This window comes from Eublepharis macularius, chromosome 6 (assembly GCF_028583425.1).
Source record: "Eublepharis macularius isolate TG4126 chromosome 6, MPM_Emac_v1.0, whole genome shotgun sequence".
NCBI classification, from domain to species: domain Eukaryota; kingdom Metazoa; phylum Chordata; class Lepidosauria; order Squamata; family Eublepharidae; genus Eublepharis; species Eublepharis macularius.
In genome coordinates, this window is record NC_072795.1 from 8,091,595 (window position 1) to 8,112,230 (window position 20,636).

The 20,636-nt window shown below is 42.9% G+C and overlaps 1 protein-coding gene across 4 annotated transcripts in view; it reads right to left on the reverse strand.

The window, feature by feature from the left end:
- ABCC5 (ATP binding cassette subfamily C member 5) overlaps window positions 1-19,634 on the reverse strand; it is a 73,583-nt gene extending 53,949 nt beyond the window's left edge. For 3 of the 4 annotated variants that reach the window (XM_054983854.1, XM_054983855.1, XM_054983852.1), the window contains exons 1-2: window positions 19,548-19,634; window positions 16,068-16,250 (exon numbers count right to left, since the gene is read on the reverse strand). In XM_054983854.1, the coding sequence (XP_054839829.1) occupies window positions 16,068-16,196 (129 nt within the window). In that variant the 5' untranslated portion in view covers window positions 16,197-16,250; window positions 19,548-19,634. Of the gene's footprint in view, window positions 1-16,067; window positions 16,251-18,287; window positions 18,321-19,547 lie in introns of those variants that run through there. The other variant, XM_054983853.1, reaches the window with a different exon arrangement.
- Window positions 19,635-20,636: the final 1,002 nt, after the last annotated feature.

Sequence of the window (20,636 nt, forward strand, 5' to 3'; positions counted from 1 at the left end):
ACCTCCCACCCCCCCCACCACAAGATATCTTATAACCTGCAGACAATTCCCTGAAGCAGGATTTCCTCTCGGACAAGCGCTCTAAAAGCCAGCAAAAGCTGACAATTGGTTTCCATTCATTCTACTTTGCCAGCTTAGTTTCACTGAAATTCTTCCAGGGGCTCAGGCCATTGTGTGTGAACATCATCACTACTACATAGCTGGGTGATTGGGCATCTGCAACGCTATGATGCACACCTCCTGACCCGGGGGCACGTGCAGAAGACCAGGCTTTCTAAAGCCAATCAATCAAACTCAAGCCGCCTTCTGAGAATTCAGCAAGCCCGAACACAAAGCAACGGAGTGGATGAAATATTTTCTTGAGGCTTCTGTACACCGCACCACTGCTGCTTTGTCTCCAATTCTTCCCCCGCCCTGCTCACTTTATCCAGCCACATATTAGGCACCCTAGCCCACATCCTCATTTTCCGTCGACGCGCGCTCCGACGTTTTGCACACGTGCTAATTTACGGCACAATCAGCCTTTCCTGAAAGCTATTCAAAAATCACAAGTCTGATTCCGCTACAAAACCTAAAGTAACATGGGACTACCAAGAAAAACACATGACAGGAGAAAGGAGCTTTGGGGGCAGAAACACAAGCAGCTAGATCTCAGAGCTTGCATCTGAAGAAGAGAGCTGTGATTCTCGAAAGCTTATGCTACAGTGAAGTTGGTTAGTCTTAAAGGTGCTACTGGATTATTTTCTGTTTTGCTACTACAGACTAACATGGCTAACTCCTCTGGATCTAGATCTCAGAGACACTCATATCTTTCCTAACCATCATTTATACCTCCTTAACTGTATCCCTTTCCAAAATACCTTCACATTAGCAATCATGCTGCTGTACAACATTTGGGATTAGCGGGTTCAACTCAGCTATCGTGGCCAATGGTTAGACAGTCCACCATGAAGCGAGATGGGACTCTACCACCACCATACCTTGGAGTACTGCAGTCATAAGATGTTCAAAAGTATTCTGACTACAAAAAGGGACGTTTCTGTAAGAGCCCCCAAAGACATTAAGATGTGTTAGTATGTGGTATTTAAAGCATGTCCCCATGGCTGAAAAAGGCATGAATCCAATGAAATGTCAGTAGACTTCCTTTTTAACTAAGCAACGTTCTATTCATGCCACCATAACTGTGCAAGCAACAGCACTAGATATTGTACAATTCTTACACATACCCCATCATACTTTACACTTTCCTGTTGCCCAGGTTATTGCTAAGCATTATGCCTTGCGCGAACAAATTGCTGGTGTGTTTCCTTGCAAAAGCTTACCGCAGCTTTCAAAAAAATACTTCTGCTAAGACAACGGCTTTCAGGTTTAGCAGAACTAGACTGCAGAATACATACCAACTGTACTGAATACCTTGGTACAACAGATTTATTTGTCTCTGCCACTGCAGAGGCTAATTACTCTCCGCTAATCAAAAAACCTCTTGACTTATATATACCATAGCTGCCAACTGTCCAGGAATAGTTATCCTAACAAGAGCCTCGACTAAAGCCCATCATAAGAACATAAAAAAGCCCCACTGGATCAGAGCAGCAGTCCATCTAGTCCAGCAGCGTGTCTTACGTAGTGGCCAACTAATTATTCTGGATGGCCCAACAGGGCATGGAGAGTGGGGCCTTCCATCAATGTTGCTCCCTAGCCCTGGTATTCAGCGGTCTCAGAACACAGAAGTTCCCTTTACTCACCATGGCTGGCAGCTACTGATGGATCTATCCTCCCTGGATGTATCTAAAACTCCCTTAAAGCAATCTATGCCTGCGGCCATCACTACATCCTCTGGCAGAGAATCTCACAGGTTCATCACTCAATGAGTAAAGCAGCACTTGCTTTTGCCCATCCTGAGTCCACTGCCCATCAACTTAACCGAGTGCCCTAGTATTTTGGAAGAGGAAGAAAAGGTTCTCCATCTACTCTCGATGTTCCGTGCATGGTTTTAGAAACCTCTTATCACGTCCCCCTCAGTCATGCTTTTCCTAAACTGAAGTCAGCCGGGGTCATCAAAAGCTCTCATGCCTTCCCAAAATTGCGTATGTGTCAGGGAAGACGCCGATATTTATAGACAGAACACGGGTTAACAATTCCTGAGGGGAGTCAGTTTGCCAACTAAGGCTGGGCTTGAGAGAGGCATTTTGGACAACGGTAACAGGACAGCCACGTCCCACTGGTAATATGCTTGTGGATCAGTACAGTACAGGCAGCACAAGGGGAAGCCAGATTGTAACCCACTTTGAATGCAGTTTCCTACCAGAAATGGAAACCAGCATATTGCCCTTGGCAGTCAAATGCTGTTAACCACCAAAGCCGAATCTAAGATTAACAACTTGGACGAGACAGATGGGACATCAATTAGTTAGATAAACTTTCAAATTAATGCTTTCTGCACCCCCAAGGTGCCTTTTGAAATTAGTTTCTAGCCTGCATACCATTTGGGTGCTTAGGCTAATTCACAGAAGATATTGTTGGACATGCAAGCTACTCTGTTAATTGGTGCGATGCAATCCCCTCCCATGAAGAGAGAAACACAGAAGCAGTTATCTTTTGCTTCCTTCCCCAAATACATGCAACACAAACTCTTCCGTCTGAGGCAGCTGTCAGAAGATTTCTGTCTTAACAATGTGACTTTATGGAGGGATGTTTGCTGAAAAATGAACAACCAAAGTTTCCGTTATTTGCTCCAATTGTTCTGAAAAGCATTAATAGATATGACCGACTCGGTTATCTATCCCTTTCTGCCTTCCATGAAGGGGGGGGGGGTGTTGCTCAAAACAGAGGTAAAGCAAAAAGGAAGGCAAGTTGCTCACTTGTACAAACATTTGGGGGGGCTTATGCCCCAGGAAAAAACTGTAGTCAAACTGTGGGTGTGCATATTTAAGAACAAACCACACACTTTGGATAATAAGAACAACAAATATCTGTGTTGTGGGCCTGCTGGCTCTGGTAGAGGCCAGACGGACCTCCCTGGGGCCAGGGACCATCAGCAACTGCTTATTAGCTGATCAAAGTGACCTCCGGGGAACATATGCATATTCAGAGATCATTTTAGATGAGTAGCCATGTTGGTCCGCAGTAGAACAGCATAATTTGATTCCAGTAGACCCTTACAGAACAACAAAATTTTCAGGGTTTAAGCTTTCAAGAGTCAAAGTTTATCCTGAGTAAAAGGCAAAAGATTTATGCGATCTGAAGAGAAACCAGAGTCAGAGCTCCCTTCTTCAGATAAAAAAAACCCTGAAGATAACTGACTCACGAAAGCTTACACCCTGAAAATCTTGATGGTCTCTAATGTACAACTGGGCTCAAATCATGCTGTTCAGAGATAAATTACTGATGTCCTTGCCTGTACCTTAGTGTCATTCCCCAATTAGCTACACACGACAGAACCTTTTTTACCTAGTACTTGGAACATGTACTGCAGGGTTTTTTTTATTTCAATCATGCTGGCCATTTAATCACAATGCAGTTGACTTATTGCCATTATAGGGCTTGGGGAATTCAATACACAATACAGCCCTTAAAACCCACTGGTAGTTTTTAGCCCAAGCCATAGCTGTAAGAGTCTACATGATAAAAGGCACCACTTTTGCTGGAGTTGTCAGAACATGCAGCTCCTTCCATCTCAGGAGTCATTGTTACTTCTTCACTCAGTAAAATAAAAGGCATTTAAAACTTCCGCGTCCTCATCCTCATAGTATGACAGATCTCTGCTTCAGAAGGAAGATGCTTCCCTGCATTATTTTCTTCTGTCCCAATGTATACATCAGTGTGACTTTCCGCATCAGAACCTCAAGTGAATGACCCAAGGCCTGATTAACTTTTCAAAAGCACGCTCCAGTTTACCTCAAACTTCCTTTAAGGCACAGTAATTGAAAATCTTATCCTCTGTAATCCCACACACACTGCTGTTGCATGTGATTTGGAAATCACAAGGCAGCAGTTCATTTTCAGCTTTAGACGAGGTGACAGAGAGACACACACAGACACCTCAGCATTTGAACAAAGCAGAAGTGCAGAAGGTGAACCCTGACTCTCATCAGTACTTCTTCAGAATAAAAAAAGGATTCTCTAAAGACTACAAAAACACCTCAAGGGAGAGAAAGAAGCCTGCCACGTGTCTCAATGGTTTCCAGTAGAAAATTTAGGATGTTTCTTATGAAGCTTCAAAAAAAAAAAAAAGGTACAAAGGAGTTACATGCATACAAAGAAAAAATGCCTGAATCTGGAAAGAAAAACATGCAAGATCCGCACTGAGGTCAGGAAGGAATTTCCTCCCAGGCCAGTTTTACCAGGGATCCTGGAGGTTATTTGCCTTCCTCTGGGCACAGAGCAGGGGTCACTAACGGAGGAGAGAGGGGGAGATAGCTGTGAACTTCCTGTACTGTGCAGGGGGCTGGACTAGATGACCTTTGGAGTTACTTCCAGCTCTCTGTTTCTATCCAGCCAGCCTCTCTATGAGCACAGCACTAAAGCTGGTCATTGTCAAGCACTCATCAACATTTGACAAGTATTTTTATGGTATTTATTTTCCTGGAAAAACAAGAAAAAGATACTGTAAACAACAGGATTGATGCTTCTAAAGTTGAAAAACAAACTAGCATTGTGAAATAGTATAACTAGCTTTTATTAAAAACGTAAGGAATTGTAAGTGTTTTAGGGTGAAATTTCCATAAACGTGAATATGCCTCTCCTTGCTCAGTTGCAAACTTCACATCTAATAAGCAAACTCCTTAATTTAGTGTCTGATTCCTTCTCCACCTCTATCTAGGACAGCTTAACTTGGATATTTAGGGTCTATTAGCCAAAGTTTGGAATCTGGTCTGATTTTTCTCTTATTTGCTATGAGGAGGTTTCAACAGACAGGATTTGGTGGCAAGTTGCCTGCAGTCCTTATTGACCATGGCTGCACTTAAAAGGAATGCAACTAACAACAGCAAGTGAGCCAGAAACACTGGAGAATTGAAGAATCATAAGCATTGTACAGGGCATCTCTTGATGGACCAGAGGTGGGGCTTTGTAGGAGGCAAAATGCCAGGGCACCAAGAAGATCCATCCGATTGCTTTTTAATTATTTAAAAAATGGGAAAGCAATGGATGCTTTAAAGAGGCAGCTGTATCCCAAAGCAAAGTATCATTATATCAACCTGCTTAAAACTTTTGCTGGAGTAATAACTGAAGCTCATAGGATTATGGAGGAATGCACAGTTCAAATAGCCCAACAAGTATTATTACCACAATATCAAGCATTCCAAATTGACAGGCAACTTCTAGCTTATGTCTTTCTCTGTGTTTCTGTCCTCACTCTGTACTCATTAATAGTGTACCCCTTTGTAGCTGTGTGAAAGAACACGACTTCTACTTTTATATAGAGAGTTAAACACCTTTGCATATATTTCTTTTTGCAGAAGCTTTCTTCACACTGCGGAATTTAGGTGCCTAGGTATTTAGGTTTTCTCCATAGGCAAGGTGCTCCATTAATTTGTTCAATTCCTCTTTAAGACATGCAAAGCAGTGACCGCCACCTTGCCTTCTGAAAGCAAATTTTGGTAAGTTAATTGTACATAAGTAGTAGTACGTAAGTTTTTTGCATCTTGAATCTACCGGCAACTGACTGCACCATGTGACCTCAAACGCCAATATTATGAGACAGGAGGAAGTAATTTCCCTAGCCACTTTATCTATACCCTTTATTGTCCACCTTAGTTGAATTTCTGAACTAAAAAGCCCTAAACGTTTTTGACTTTCTTCATAGGAAACCAACTCCAGCCCACTGGTAAGTCCCCCCCACCCCAGCACCTTTTCCAACAATCTATCTTTTTGGGAAAACCAAACTTTAGATAATTTCCAAATACAGCTACTCCACTGAATCATACAAATGCATTTTTAAAAAATGGCCAGTGCCATAATCTCTTCCCTGGTAATCCCCAGACATGGAATTTGCTTTCTTCACTGCAATTGTACATTGTACTGATGTTTCCACTGAGCTATTCATCATGACCCCAACTCATCCCAAACCGTTTTTCTGTCACTTGAGGCACATAAATGTTGACACTGAATCACTCAGAGAGCAAGAAAATATCAAGAATAGGAGAATCAACTGGTATGGCTCAGCATCAGTTTGTAACATGACAGTCATTCTTGTGCCCCTCTGAATATAGGCTCGAAGTAGTTCAGAATACAAGAAATGATTAGACTGTTAAGTCAGCAAATAAATGGCTTCCCTCAGGACTCCTTATCTCCACCCCCATTAACTGCTCCCTTTACGGTCACAAGAATCAAGCTGCCATTTCACGTTCATATAAAAGCCTACATGATTTCTCATAGAAATGCGAGAGCCTGGGGGAGGGGAATGGAAATTTTTGGAAAAACTATGCCTGCCCCAAGGTCTTTTCTTCCACCAGTTTTCCCAATGGAAAATTAGAACATTTGGGGGAACACTGAAAAGAAGTTTGTATGAGACTGATTCGGGTCCAATAGCACCAAAAAACCCCAAACCAACTAGATTTCCAGGGTAGCAGCTTTTCAGATTACAGTCAGATATGAGGAGTGGGAAAATGGTCCTTATAATCCAGGCAGAGTGTGGGAGGGGTATTGCAAATTACACCATCAGGAAGCTAATTATAACACATAGGTAGCATAAGGAACTCTGAGAGCTTGCTATCTACCCAGCCCTTGCGGTGCAAATTAAAAAACAAAACAGAACGTGATGGATTCTGTAGCGCAATCCATTGATCTAATGACAGCAGTTACCTCTGACAGAAGGCTCCTTGAGCCTAGCATGACTGGAGCGGATCCGCGGGATCCAACCCGCTTAAAAATATAGCTGCACTGCTCTCCGCTTGGGTCAGAAAATCTTTCTGGCTCCTGGTGCTTTTGCCAGCTTGGTCCTGTGTCCCTTCCAGCTTTCCCTTCCCACCCATCTCTTCGTTCCACCCTTAAAGATTCCTTACTGTGCAAGCCCCTCCCATCCACACATTTTCCAGCCAGAATGAAGGTTTCAGATATATTCAGAATTCTTAACTGACCTAGTTTCTTCCAGATGGAGAACACCGAGGTTTTTTGTTTTGTTAAGTACAGAAACCTTGAAGGCCCTGCCTAAGACCTTCTGCTTCCTAGCAGGACAGCTGGATTCCTGTGTTGCAATAATATAGATTAAAGCGCATGATACTAATCAATACTAAGCTAATACATAGTAATGGCTGGCATTGTGGGTGAACTTTTAAAATTGTCATGAACTGTCTATACATTTTTTTAGAGTGTTGGGTAACTAAAACAGGTGCGTTTTAATCTTTTGACTCCTAATTAAAAATAGTGGACTCCATCTAGATTAATGTTTTTTTTTTATCAGCGACTGGATCAATAGCGATCTAGTATCTTAACTCTTCCTGTCATTTCTTAGATTTATGGCTTTGTTTTGCAAGTACGATATAACGTCATTTTTTGGCTAATTAGAAGGTTATACAATAGAAATTATGAATATTCAATGAAGCATTAAACCAATCATAGTTTGCTTATGCTATAACGTGAAAAGATCTTAGGTATTTGCATATGATAACCTATAAAACATGCTAATCTAGATAATGAGTTAGAGTTCTGACTGGAAGAGATCTCATGAAGATTAGGTGAGATTCTTATCTTGGCAATGTAGGCTATGAAATCCTTAATGCATTTTATAAAAACTCTTGATTATTTTTAAACTTAAGAGTTAGTTAGGAAATGTTAGCAAATTTAATTCTGATTGCCTTTCTGTGTGCTATTTTTGTAGGACTTATATTAATAATCATATTTTTAACTACTTGCTTCATTAAAAAAACAGAGTGTATTTTCAATAAAAGAAATAAACTCTAACAGGTGTCTACTCTGATTAGAAGCGGCAAAGCAATAAAGAACCTTTTACAAATAAATGTAAACGGTTCGAAGAACAATTTTGCTTGATAGGTCTTGAACTAATTGCTGAACACTATCCAAAAGAAAAGATAAATCTTTCATTTGGAGTAGTGGAAGCTTAGTTAAGACACAGGCAAGAAAGCAGCGAGGAACGGCCCCTTCCCTTTGTGCATCAGGCCTGTGGCCTCCTGCTCTGATTACCCCCTGTGACTTTGCTGAATCCCGTGTTCTTCTGGGGCCAGACAGCGAGGAGCTATTTTGGGACGCTGACACTGGTGGGGGTCAGGTCGGGACGGTAAAGTTACATCAGAGTCTGACCAGACAGCTCAAGGTGCTTGAGATTAACAGGACCATTACTCATTGTGTGTGGAGGGAATCCTGGCTGCTGGTGGAGAGTGCGCAGATTCTTCAGGAGGGGGTTTCAGCTAGTTGCTCTTTGGAAAATGAATTCTTCCCTCCCGCCCCCAGCTCCACAACTTCATCTCTGTTGCCATTAAGGGCCTTTTCCCAGAGACTTGGAGGGATACTGTTAATTAAGAGTGTCAGGAAGCTTGCTAGACTACATGTTGCCAATGCCATTAGCTTGACAGAACATGGGTGCAACGTGCAGAAAATTAGCATCTGTAATACAAGAAAAATCCTATGTCCTGATACAACCCTGGGGGATCCATTGTTCCAAATAAACTCAATTTTAGCCATTTCATGTTGTAATTTTCCTTTGAAGTGTCTCTGCTTGAGAACTGCTACGCTTAGGTCAGTGATGAAATGGCCCGGCAGATTAAAAAGTTCTCCCACTGTTTTTTGAATGTTGCGAATTTTGATATCAGATTTATGTCCATTTATTCTTTTGCAAAGCAGCTGACCTTTTTGTCTAATACAGAGAGTTGAAGGGCATTGCTTGATAGCATTTGATGGAATATATAACACTGGGTGACGAACAAGTGATTGAAACTAAGATGGTACCCCCGGTGCTGTTAGGTCCAGTGATTGTGTTGTTGGAATGAATACAGGGATGGAGTTGGCATTTTGGTTTATTGCAGGCCCTGGTTCCAGAGTCTGTATCCATATTGGGAAGTGCATTGTTGTGAGTAAGGAGTTGCTTGCGGTGAGGGGACAGGGAGTTGTCTGTGGGCAGGAAAAGGCAATGCCTGTGAGACAACAGTATCATTATTGCAGGTCATTAATGATGCACTGAACTGGTTTGAGCTGGGAACTGTATGTGACTACCAGTGGTTTTCTGTGGTACTGTACCCCTCCCACCCTCTGCCTGGATTATAAGGAGTCCTTCCTTTTTCTACTTCTTGTATCTGATGGAAGGTACTGAGCTTCAGAAGCTCATACTTTGGAAATCTAGTTGGTCTTTAAAAGTGCGACTGGACCCAAATTTTTCTCTTCTACTACAGACCAACACAACTACTCACCTGAAACTATCCTATAATACTGTTTTAGAATGAGTCGAACGCTTCTTAAGATTTTTCACACAAGATGTATAATATGAAAAAGTTTAAGAGCTTTTTCCATTTTTCTAATAGAAAAATAGGGAAAATTGAGGAGTACTAAAAATCACTTATGAAATATTTTCTCTTGTCGAGTAAGAAAAACTTCACCTAACAAAGCATTTCACTCGTTCCAAATGTGAAACACGGATAAGTTTGAGGACTTTTTCCATTTTTCCAATAGAAAAATTGGGAAATGAGAGAAGCATTGAAAAAAACTCTCATATTGTAGACATACAATATTTAAGATTTTTGTTTAAAAATAATTTTGTCAACAATTAATAAGCTGTAACATGTTTAATAATAATACACTGTCCATAATACACTGTTAAACAGTTCAGTGTTTTCATAAAGTTAATACCCAAACATGCCAGCAGTCCTACCTATTGTGTGCCTACATTTAAATTTCCCCCCAAATTTCCTTTCCCTTCCACCCAAAAAACCCTCAGTTTTTCCTCCAGTTTCAAAACTTCTGGAAATTTTGCACCTCTAATCTATCATTTTAAAAACAGGGCATCTCACAGTTTTTTTCTGAAAATGACCTATTTTCCCACCTTGTACTATTTCCCCCCTTTCATAACTGATTCCATGGACACAGGGAGACAGTCACCGTCCAGTATCTGCTCAATGTCAGTACATGAAAAAGCCATTATATCTTTCCACACTTATGAAAGACTATAAAAAATGTTTGAAGGATCATTGCAGAATAAGCTCCTACAACCAACAAGAACACCTGTCTAGTTAATTGTGGTGTACGTTTATCCACCTTAAACACAATAGAAATTATGATCTTTTGAATTCAAGTTCCTAAAAATATCTGACATTTGTTTTCAAGACAGCTCAAGCGTTGCCCTTAGAAACACTGAATTGGAAGCACAAAGAAGAACTGAGCCTTAGTTTTACATATAATTCCCAGGTGACACAAAGCAAGATACCAGTATTGTTGCTGAGGGCTAAGAAGTCAGGTTTACCTGTCTTGTTGAGAGAAAAACACAAGCATACTAAGCAATACTCTTCACACTTTAAGATTCTGAAGTGTGGGAGTCAATTTCTTTTCACCACTGAAGCATGCATACAAAAAACACATGGCCGATGAAAAATCCATGTGGATTTTGCAGGAAACATCTGCCAACAAGCTGCCAGAACCCTGCTAGTTCTTGCTCATTTATGCTTCCTGTAAAACCCACATAGAGGAATTTTAATTCTAACGCAATCATTCCCAGGCTTATTAATTCCACAGAGGAAAACAACATCCAAGCCAGCCCTTCACACTTACTGTGTGTACATTTATCCAGATAACTGGGGTTTAGTTGTACTGCAAGGAGCTTGCTCTCATGATTATTGAAAGGCACGGCTTTCCCTGCCAACATTTCCACATTAGCCATGACACCTTCTGTCATGCCAGGCAGAATATAAAGATGGCACAATGCTTAGTCTTGCAGGACTTCTGCCATTCAGTTCTTCTTACAGGGATGCCATGCACGAACTGGCCACACCAACAGTGAAAGTGGGCGACAGCAAAAATACAGAGCGAGTGAACAGATGAACTGTGAGGATTTCTCAACCATTTTTTCCCCATAAGCTCCTCAAGTCACAAGTTTGGGCTAACATTCTAGCTCAGTCCACTACTGCCCATTTTAATCCAGGTTTCAGAATACGACGTCACAGAAACTGAGACAACAAAGACATGCCTAACTTATCACAGGTAACGACGATCCGACTGCCCCCATCCATCAACTCCCAAGCCCTAACTACAGTTCCAATTATACAGAGATGGAAGAGAACTGCCTTGCACGAAGTTGTTTAAGGAATCCACAGCTGAGCTGGGATCACATTCTTGCCGCTACATCAAACTGTCCATCTTTAAATAGCTCTATGTATATATGGCAGAAGGCGTACAATCTTTTCCTGAACTGACTCCAGTTGATGGGGGGGAAATGCACTTTTAAGACCCACAGGTGGGACTGAAAGGAACCATGTTCTCGTTTTGCACACCAATGTAAATTATCAGGGCTTTTTTTCTGGAAAAAGAGGTGGTGGAACTCAGTGGGTTGCCCTCAGAGAAAATGGTCACATGGCTGGTGGCCCCGCCCCCTGATCTCCAGACAGAGGGGAGTTTAGATAACCCTCCCCTCAGTGGCGCGGAGGGCAATCTCAACTCCCCTCTGTCTGGCGATCAGGGGGCGGGGCCACCAGCCATGTGATCATTTTCAAGAGGTTCCGGAACTCCGTTCCCCCGCGTTCCCCCTGAAAAAAAGCCCCGGTAAATATTGTAATGACTTCAGGTAGAAGAGAGAACCAGTGGAATAACGGAGCATTTCAAACACGTACATTATTACAGAAATCAACAAGGAGATCTGGTTTCAAGAGCTGCAAAAATCGGTTAGAAATTTGTACTAAGAAGTAATCCCCAGGCCTATACTTCAAAGAGCTATTCTTCACATTTCATAATACTGAAAAACAAAGGACACTGTAATTTTGGGAGAAAAGCGCACTCATAGGTGATAAGTAACAAGCATTTCTGCCCACCCAGACACTCCTCCACACACCTTTAAGGCAACTGCATTTATCGAGGAGCAATCATTGTTAACTGCTGGAAAAACCACTCGGTCCACACGGGTTGTTGGATGTTTTGTGTTTCGCATCAGCCTTGGCCTTTGGGTTAGAGCAGTGGCTAAGCAAGAGAGCACCTGCTTTGTATTTCCTCTGCACCAGCAGAAGGTTCCAGCTTCAATCATTAACACCTCCAATTAAGTAAGTGAGTGAAAGCCCTCTTACCAGAGACCCTGTGGCGCCACTATCACAGTAAACGACTGGTCAAACTTGGTATGAGGCAATTTCATGTGTAAAGTTGTGAAGTCACCACGACACTATCTATTATTTATTATCACTATACAGAAGAAAGTACAACTTTCCAACCTATTTTCCAAAAGCATGCTTTAAAGTTACCTTTTTTTTTTAATAACGGAAATGAAAATGTCGCCTGCCACTCACGACATGCCTCAATGTCCAGATAAGATTACCGTGCTGTGCAGCATGTGAGGCTGACTTACTAAGTAGTCTTCAGAAAGTGCTCCAGAATACAGCGGGCAAGATGCCAACCACAACACGATATAGTAGGTACTCTTCTCCAGTGCTTCAGAATCTGTATCGTTTTCCAATTTGCCGCTCCCAGGCACAATGAAATGTCTGGCGTTGACCATTAAGATCCTTAACGGTCTGGGACCACAATTCCAGAAGGACCGCCTTCTTTCACGTGAGCCTGCTGAGGAGTGGAATGTCCCAACAGACCCATCTCCAGGTTCCCTTTAGAAGGAAAGGCGGCGTCGACTGCAGAAAGGCCTCTTCATTAGATTCACCCTACAACTGAATAGCTAGATGCTTTCTGCGATGTGGCAGGCCAAAGTCTGTCCTGGTTGTTAATGTCTGGGGGCTGAATTTCTCTCTTTGGGTCTCTTAGCTCTGCTATAGCTTCGCTGGTTTCTTTTTATGTTATGTTTACCCTTATCCACGTCCAGGTGAGCCTGATCTCATAAGATCTCAGAAGCTAAGCAGGATTGGCCTTGGTTAGTAATTGGATGGGAGACCTCCAACGAAGACCAGAGTTGCAGAGGCAGGCAATGGCAAACCACCTCTCTCAGTCTCTTGCCATGACAACCCCCACCAGGGGTCACCCTAAGTCAACTATAACTTGAGGGCAGGATTTCATTGTTCACCCTCATCCATTTTACTTTAAAGTGCTGTGATACTTTTTAACCATTAATTGAGCCTCCTCAACTGTCCATGGGCGCAGCATTTCCCAACCTGTGGGTTGGGAGGCCTGTGATCAGAAATCCCAGGCTTTTGAACTTTTAGTGATTTTTGCATGGTCTGGCTTTTTTTTTTTAAGTGGGTCACCTTATTAAATAGCTTTGGATTTCTGGGTCGCCGTAGCACAAGGCTGGGGACAACTGTTAAGAGAAAAAAGCAAGCAAGAACGCTCTTAAAAGAAATGTACGCCTATTCTGTTATTTTCCACCATCCAGCCTCAGTCCTACTACCTCCAAAACTTTTAATACTCCTCTTTTGTACTTACAACTGCACCCCCCCATGGCCCACTGATATCCAACAGGAACCAGGGGCTGGGCGTGTAACACAGCCCTCAGAACAGCAGATGACATTCAGCACACTTGCACTGATAACAAACAATCTCTTCCAGCAGCTTCAGCCAGTTTTACTGAGCAAGTTAACACATCATTGTGTAAACACAAACTAGGGCATAAGGCAATCAGAAACGACGGCAGACCAGGGCTACAGTGGCGGCTCAAATCCTTGGAACTTGCAAAAATAGAGCTGCCTGCCAGCAACACGGCTGCTGTTTCCAGTAATGTGACAATGGAGTGCTGCTATTGGGTCATGGATTTTGCCCTGTGGGCCAATGGCAGCAGCCTTCTCTAAAAGCTACCAAGCAGCTCAGTATCACTACCTGCGTGTGAATGCAGAAGGCAGGCATCTCGACTTCCCGGAACAATGACAGTCACATTCTGCTGAGTCACTGACTGCTGCAGGAAACGCAAGACAAACAGCGGCAAGCACTGCAAGCAGACCAGGCACTTGGAAGGACGCCCTGCTGTGCAGGCTTCTCTTTTGTAGGCCACTTGCTGTAATGGGACACCAGCTAAAAACCAACTGGGGGGAAAAAACCCCAAGAAACTTCCTGTTGATTCGTTTTAACTTGCTGCTTTGTTCAGGAAAAAAACACACAAGCCCAAGTCTTGCAGCACCTTTATCCCCAACTCCACCTTCTATCAAAACCTTCAAAGCAGCACATTCTTTTTTGAAAGCGGGAGAATTCCTAAGAGATCTGCCATCTAGGCACACACCAGATCCAAGCCAGCTTATCTTCAGCAAGGCTGCTCCACCATGTACAGTTGAGGAGGAAGAGGAGGAGGCCTCAGGTTCAATCCCTGGTATCTCCATTAAAAGGATCAGGTGGTAGGTGATGTGAAAGGCCGCTACCTGAGATGAGGGGTGTGCACCAAAGAAAGACATTCCTGGAAATCTGGGTTTCAGGGAAAGAAAAGCAAATCTGGGATTCCTGAAATCTGGAAAAGATTCTCTGATCTGCTTAAGACAGATCAGAGAATCTCAGATTTATTCAGCCATTATTCCCTATGAGGAAAACTATCCAGGGGCTATTCAGGGGAGGTCATTTTTCAAGCAAACTCCACCACATTTTCAGGGAACCTATTCTTGAATGTCTCCCCCTCCACCCCAGTTTCAGGAAAATTGGGCCCCAAGATCCAATTCTCTGAAAAGGTGCCTCCAGCCATACTCCATTGTTTCCTCTGGGGCTAACATTTCCAAACAGGTTCTCGGGCAGAAACACAAAGGGACCAGGCTGCCAGGGGCCAAGGGCATTCCCAAATGCAAGAGGAAACCCAGTAGAACTGAAGTGAAGCAAGGGGACCAACATCAAACCAGAGAAATATGTCAAAACAGAGAATTCCACCCAAAACAAAGTGAGACAAGAAGAACCAAAGTGAATCAAGGGGACCAACATCAAACCACAGAACCATGTCAAAACAGAGAATTCCACCTAAACCAAACTGAAGCAAGGGACACTGTCGCACCTTGGCCCAACAGAACCAGTGTTACTCACAGAAGCCAGGCGGACAAGAAGAGCTCACTCCCCTCTCCCTACCTCACTCCCTCCCCAATCTCACCCCCTCACCTCACCTTTGCCTCACTCCCCTCCCTCCTTTTTTTGGGGAACAAAGCAGGAGAAACCCAGGAAGGAGCCAGCCAGAGGCTGAAACCACATTTCCCAGATTTACCCAGATTTATCCAGCGGTCTGGAGCTGGGTTCCCAAATCAAATCCCAGATTCTCTGATTTGATTCAGGAAAGCCAGCTTTAGTCAGTTCAGCAAAAATTTGGCCTTTTTTCTGGAATCCCTGATTCATATTCAACACCCATACATGAGACCATGGAGAGCCACTACCGGTCTGAGTAGACAATACTGACTTTGATCGCCCAAAGGTCTTCATGTGTGTGTTCCTGTCCTATCATATTACACTTTAAGAGATTAATAAATGTATTGTAGCATAAGCTTTTGAGGGCCAGAGTTCCATCAGGTTAACTCATACCAGAAACGCATGCAAGGGTCAAGCGTAGTTTTGGTCAGACCCACCAATCACGCAGTGACACAGCCCATGCATCAACAGCCCCCCGTGCAATACACAGTATCTTCACTAAAGGCTCTCAAACACAGGGGTACAGGGGTACCAGGGTAGGAGCTGTCATTCCTGAGCAAAAATGGACCACTGTATAAGACAGTTTGTTAAGTCCTTCCCCAGAAGCTACGCACTAAATCCCCACAACACGGAGTACAGAAATATACGGCGTGGCCATTAATTTACTTCTGGCAGGCAGCACGGAAAAACTACAACGTTTATGGGAACATGCCCTCGCCCAGAAAGCTCTCCTTCACCCAAGCCACTTGCAAGCATTAAGCAGATTACACAGCATTATTACAGCAAAGCTTGATCATGAAGTTGATGCAGCAAAATGAAAGCGACTATATTATGTAATTTAATAAGCTGTCACAGCGGCCTGAAGCGAGACCGGGTCGGGGAGCGCAACGCTCTACCTTGTGTTTAACTTGCCAGCACTTCAGCCCATCTTGTTCTTGGGGTTGTTCCAGGCTGCTTCTGTCCCTCACGTTTCTATACCCAGGACTGGGTATGACATACTCTTTTCCTAGATCGATATCTTTCATCTTCTCCTTCTGTAAACGCCAGGGTTGATGAATGTATTTGCCACTTGGAAAACTCTGGAAAAGAGAGACAAGGCAAGATTTTATGAGGCCAACAATCCTATGGGTCTTCTTAGAGGAAAGCCTTCAACAGGCTTGGGCTACTGTTTCAAAATCCAATTGCGTCATACGGCTGGCTGGTTTACTGTATTCTTACTACAAAAAAAGATGCTATTTCATAGGAGCTCCCATGGAGGTGGCCCCAAATGATTCTGATATAGATAAAGCGACCAAAACAGGACTCAAGCGCTCAGAACAGTATTCTGACTTCTCATTTTCACCACAGTAAAAAAAAGAAAGAAAGATGAATACAGAAACACCTGTAATAAAGTCTTGCATACATTCTTCAAGCAGTGTCTGGAATCCATGTACTTGGTTTTCATCATACCAACATCCCCAAACAATTTCGAAATCCATCATAGGCAGCAAGAACACTGCAAATCTTAGGAATTTGTCCATCAAAATCTATATTGAGTCGATTTCGTTTAGACCCCCTATTTCACCCCAGTGGGAATCTAAAACAGCTTACAACATTCCCCTCTCTTCCATTTTACCTTAACAGCCCAATGAGGTAGGTTAGGCTGAGAGTATGTGACGGCTCAAGGTCACCCATCAACGAATTTATTCAAAACTCTTCATTAAGCAAGAGGCACAAGCTAACTGTTCTCAGCAATCACAGTGAACAAAGATGGGTCACCAATGCCTCTGTTTTCAGTCCCTTCAGAATCCTTCAGCCTCATATTAGAGACATAACGATCTGGAAAAATTAAGGGTGCTTCAGGGTGCACTGGGCTCCCTCCACATAGAGCCGCTACATTAGGAAGTACCTTTTTTGAGTACTTGCTGATCTATCTCTACTGTTGCTCTTGTCCAACATGCCCCAACCACAGTACGACAATGACCTACCAACTTCTTACCCTTTCCTAGAAGATGAACCTACTTCCCAGGCAGACCTCTCAAAGGAGCTTTACCGCATCTTCCTTTTTATTATCTTCATTTATTACCTTCATTTGTAGCCTGCCTTTCTTATCTAAACTTGAGATGGAATATGAAAAACAGTTCAACCATAGTATTTTAAAAAGTGGACTACAATCCACACAAACTTATGCTAGAATAAAGCTTTCCCTGTCTTTCAGGTGCCACAAGCCATGTTTATTTTTGCTGCAACATACTAACACGGCTGTCCCTGTGAAGTTACTACTTTACAATGTTGTAGAAAGAACTAAATGGAAATGGACAAGCCACAGAACGTCAGCGTGGTATAGTGGTTAGCGTGTCAGACTAGGATCTAGGAAACCTGAGTTCAAATCCCCACTCTGCCATGAAAACTTGCTGGGTGACCTTAGGCCTGTCACACACTCACAGTCTAACCTACCACACAGGGTTGTTGTGAAGATAAAAATGTAGGAAACGAGAATGATGTAAGCTGCTTTGGTTCCCCACAGGGCAGAAGGGAAGGACATAAATGAAGTAAATCAACTAATAATGGTTTCAGTCACAAGGACCAACAAATCAAGGCACATACAGGAAAAATGAGCAGCACACATTGATTTTGTCTGTGACCACTTTGCCCTAACAGTTCACCTGAGATTTTAACTTGCACTGTTCACTAGTAACAGCAGGTTCACTGCATTAAACACACCTCATGCCGTGTCAAGAACATGGTGTAACTAATACAGTGACTCTGCTAAGACGCATACACACCTGCCGTAACCACTCTTTTGTATTACCATGTTCTCAAGCTCTTTTGGTTGTTTGTATTCTCCCTCTCTTTTCAAAAGGTCACAATGTCACCTTGGCCCAAAGTCATTACATTTAACACCTCTAAGGCAACTGAACAGTTTTTAGGGCATGGTGACATTATTACACCACGAGATAACGATCGAATGGAATTATCTCAGCCTGCACAAGCCAGCAACCTGCGTCCACTGCAAAGAGCCACAAACCTTGGGCAAAACACAACCCTTCAAATTAACTGTTGAAAAAGGGAGTCGGCAGACCCATTTTCTTAAAATGCCAACTCCTCGCTTATCGGCTCTTTTCACTGCAACTCACCCAGGGTATTTTCTGCCCTATTCACACCAACACCTCTTCCCTTACCGGACCCGGGAACGTTTTGTGTTGGCCAAAGGAGGGTTCTGCATCCTCCCTCTACTGCCAGATCATGTTGCAATCCTAGCTATTCCTTCTTTTGCAGCACCCTCTGCAGGGCCAATTTGTAAACAGCACAGAAATGTTTTAACAGTGAGAAGCTTCCTTTTAAGCCACCATTTCAGTCAGAGAGGAACAAGATTTTTAGGGCAGACGCTTTCGAGAGCCAGATCCCTTCTTCTCCCTTTATCGGAAGAAGGGACTTTTGACTCCTGAAAGCTTAAAACCCTTGAAAAAAATCTCTGAGGTGCCACTGAACTCAAATCTGTTCTGCTGCAGACCAACACGGCTACCTACCGAAAACTAATAACAAATGACTCAAAATGTGTATTGATGTTGATGCTTTAAATGAAATCAATACAAAAATAAAACAAATAGTTTGAAAGAAAGCCATTTACTGTCCAGGAAAGCCTATCCAAGATCCTACCTATTTCCCCTCCCTAATTTTTTTTCTGGGGAGGGGGCTTAATTATCTATAGTCCCCCTTTCTCACTAAGACTCAAGGTGGATTACACAGAAAGTAATTTCAGGTCGATAGCCGTGTTGATCTGCAGCAGAACAGCAAGATTTGAGGCCAGTATCTGCAGAAGGGAGCTTTAAGCTCATGCCCTGAAAATCCAGCTGGTCTCTAAGGTGACCGTGTAGGTATAAAATACAGTCAACCGCAAGTAAGTAAAATGCAGGCAACCATTCACTTGTGCTGCATAATCCACCTTGAGTCTCCACGACTATAAACAAACAATAAATACATGAATAAATACACAATAAACATTAAATGGATAAAGAATAAAAGATCAACAATGAATATACAAGATATTCACCCCCCATATTAACAGCTCTGACCCCCCCGCACACACAGACTGTCCTTCTCCCCAGACTACCTTATTATTGTTGTTGTTAATAATATTAATCTATTATTATTAACATCATTATGTTAATGTTAAGAATACATTAACATTATTATTAACATTAGTATCATTAGTATCAGTCCTCCTGACCCCTCAGTACCAAACCCCCCAAAGAGGTCCCCCCCCATGGCCCCTCCATTCGGGGGGGCATAAGAAGCCCCCCAGCCCCCCCCCCCGGACTGTCATTGTCACCCAAAGGGAGGTGGGCTTGCCCTCCTGGCCCTCCACAGGCCCCCAAGGCGCCCCCCGCGCCTACCTGGCGCAGCGACGCCCCTCCAGCCCTCAGCGGCCCCGGAGCCAAAGAAAAACGAAAAGCGCCCGAGGACCTTAAGTCGGCTCCTCAGTCGCCCCAACGCCAACGCGCCTGCGCGGCTTCCCTCAGCACCGCCCCTCGCGGGGTGCGACGGGAAACGTAGTCCTCTCGCCCTCTCAGGTGCGGCGGCCCTACTTAGGGGCCGGACTACGCATCCCACAAGGCACCGCGAGCCAGCCGGCTCCGTTCCGCACGCCCCTCCCTCCCTTCTCTGTGCCGCAGCGCCCGCCGGGTCTGGAACGTTCTTGAGGGGCGCTGCACGGGGAGGCGCACGTGGGAAGGGCGTACACGTGAATCCCCATTCCTGGGCACGTGCTTTCGCCGAAGCGCCACAAAGCCCCCCAAAAAGTCTGTGGCAGGAGAAAGCAAGCGAGCTCGGGGTATCAAAGCCCTTTGGAAGGGGCATAAAGTATTATTTATCCTCAGGTAAATTGGTTTATTTAATAAATCATGTATTGATTAATAAATTATTCATTCATTAATAAATGATTTATTAACTAAATAGTTATTAATAAATCATTTATTGATAACAATTTAACAAATGTTTATTTTGTATTATAATATAAATATAATTTATAACACATATAATCTATAATATAATATAAAATAATTCGTAAAACATTATTTACTAATAAGCACCCTCATTTAATAAATTGTTTATTAAACAATAAATTTATTTATACACTTCATTTTCCTAATTTCTAACCGCTCTGCTGCTTTCCAGAAAGCAGGCCAGAAGTAGAAAACTGGGACATAAATATGTTTTATAAATAGAAAACTTGAAACAAATATATTTTATTTATCTATTTGAATTTTTGCAGCAGCTTTTCCAGAGTTCAAAACAGTTCAGCTGAGGACTGACTAATTAATATTGACACAACAGAAACATGTTTTTTTTTAAAAAAAAATCATTTGGAAAACAGATTATCTTCTTCCATCCAGCGACCTGGAGGCTCAGAAAGTTTTTTTTTTTTTAAAGATACGGTACAGTCATAAAAATGGCAACAATCAAATCACTATCAAAACAAGCCA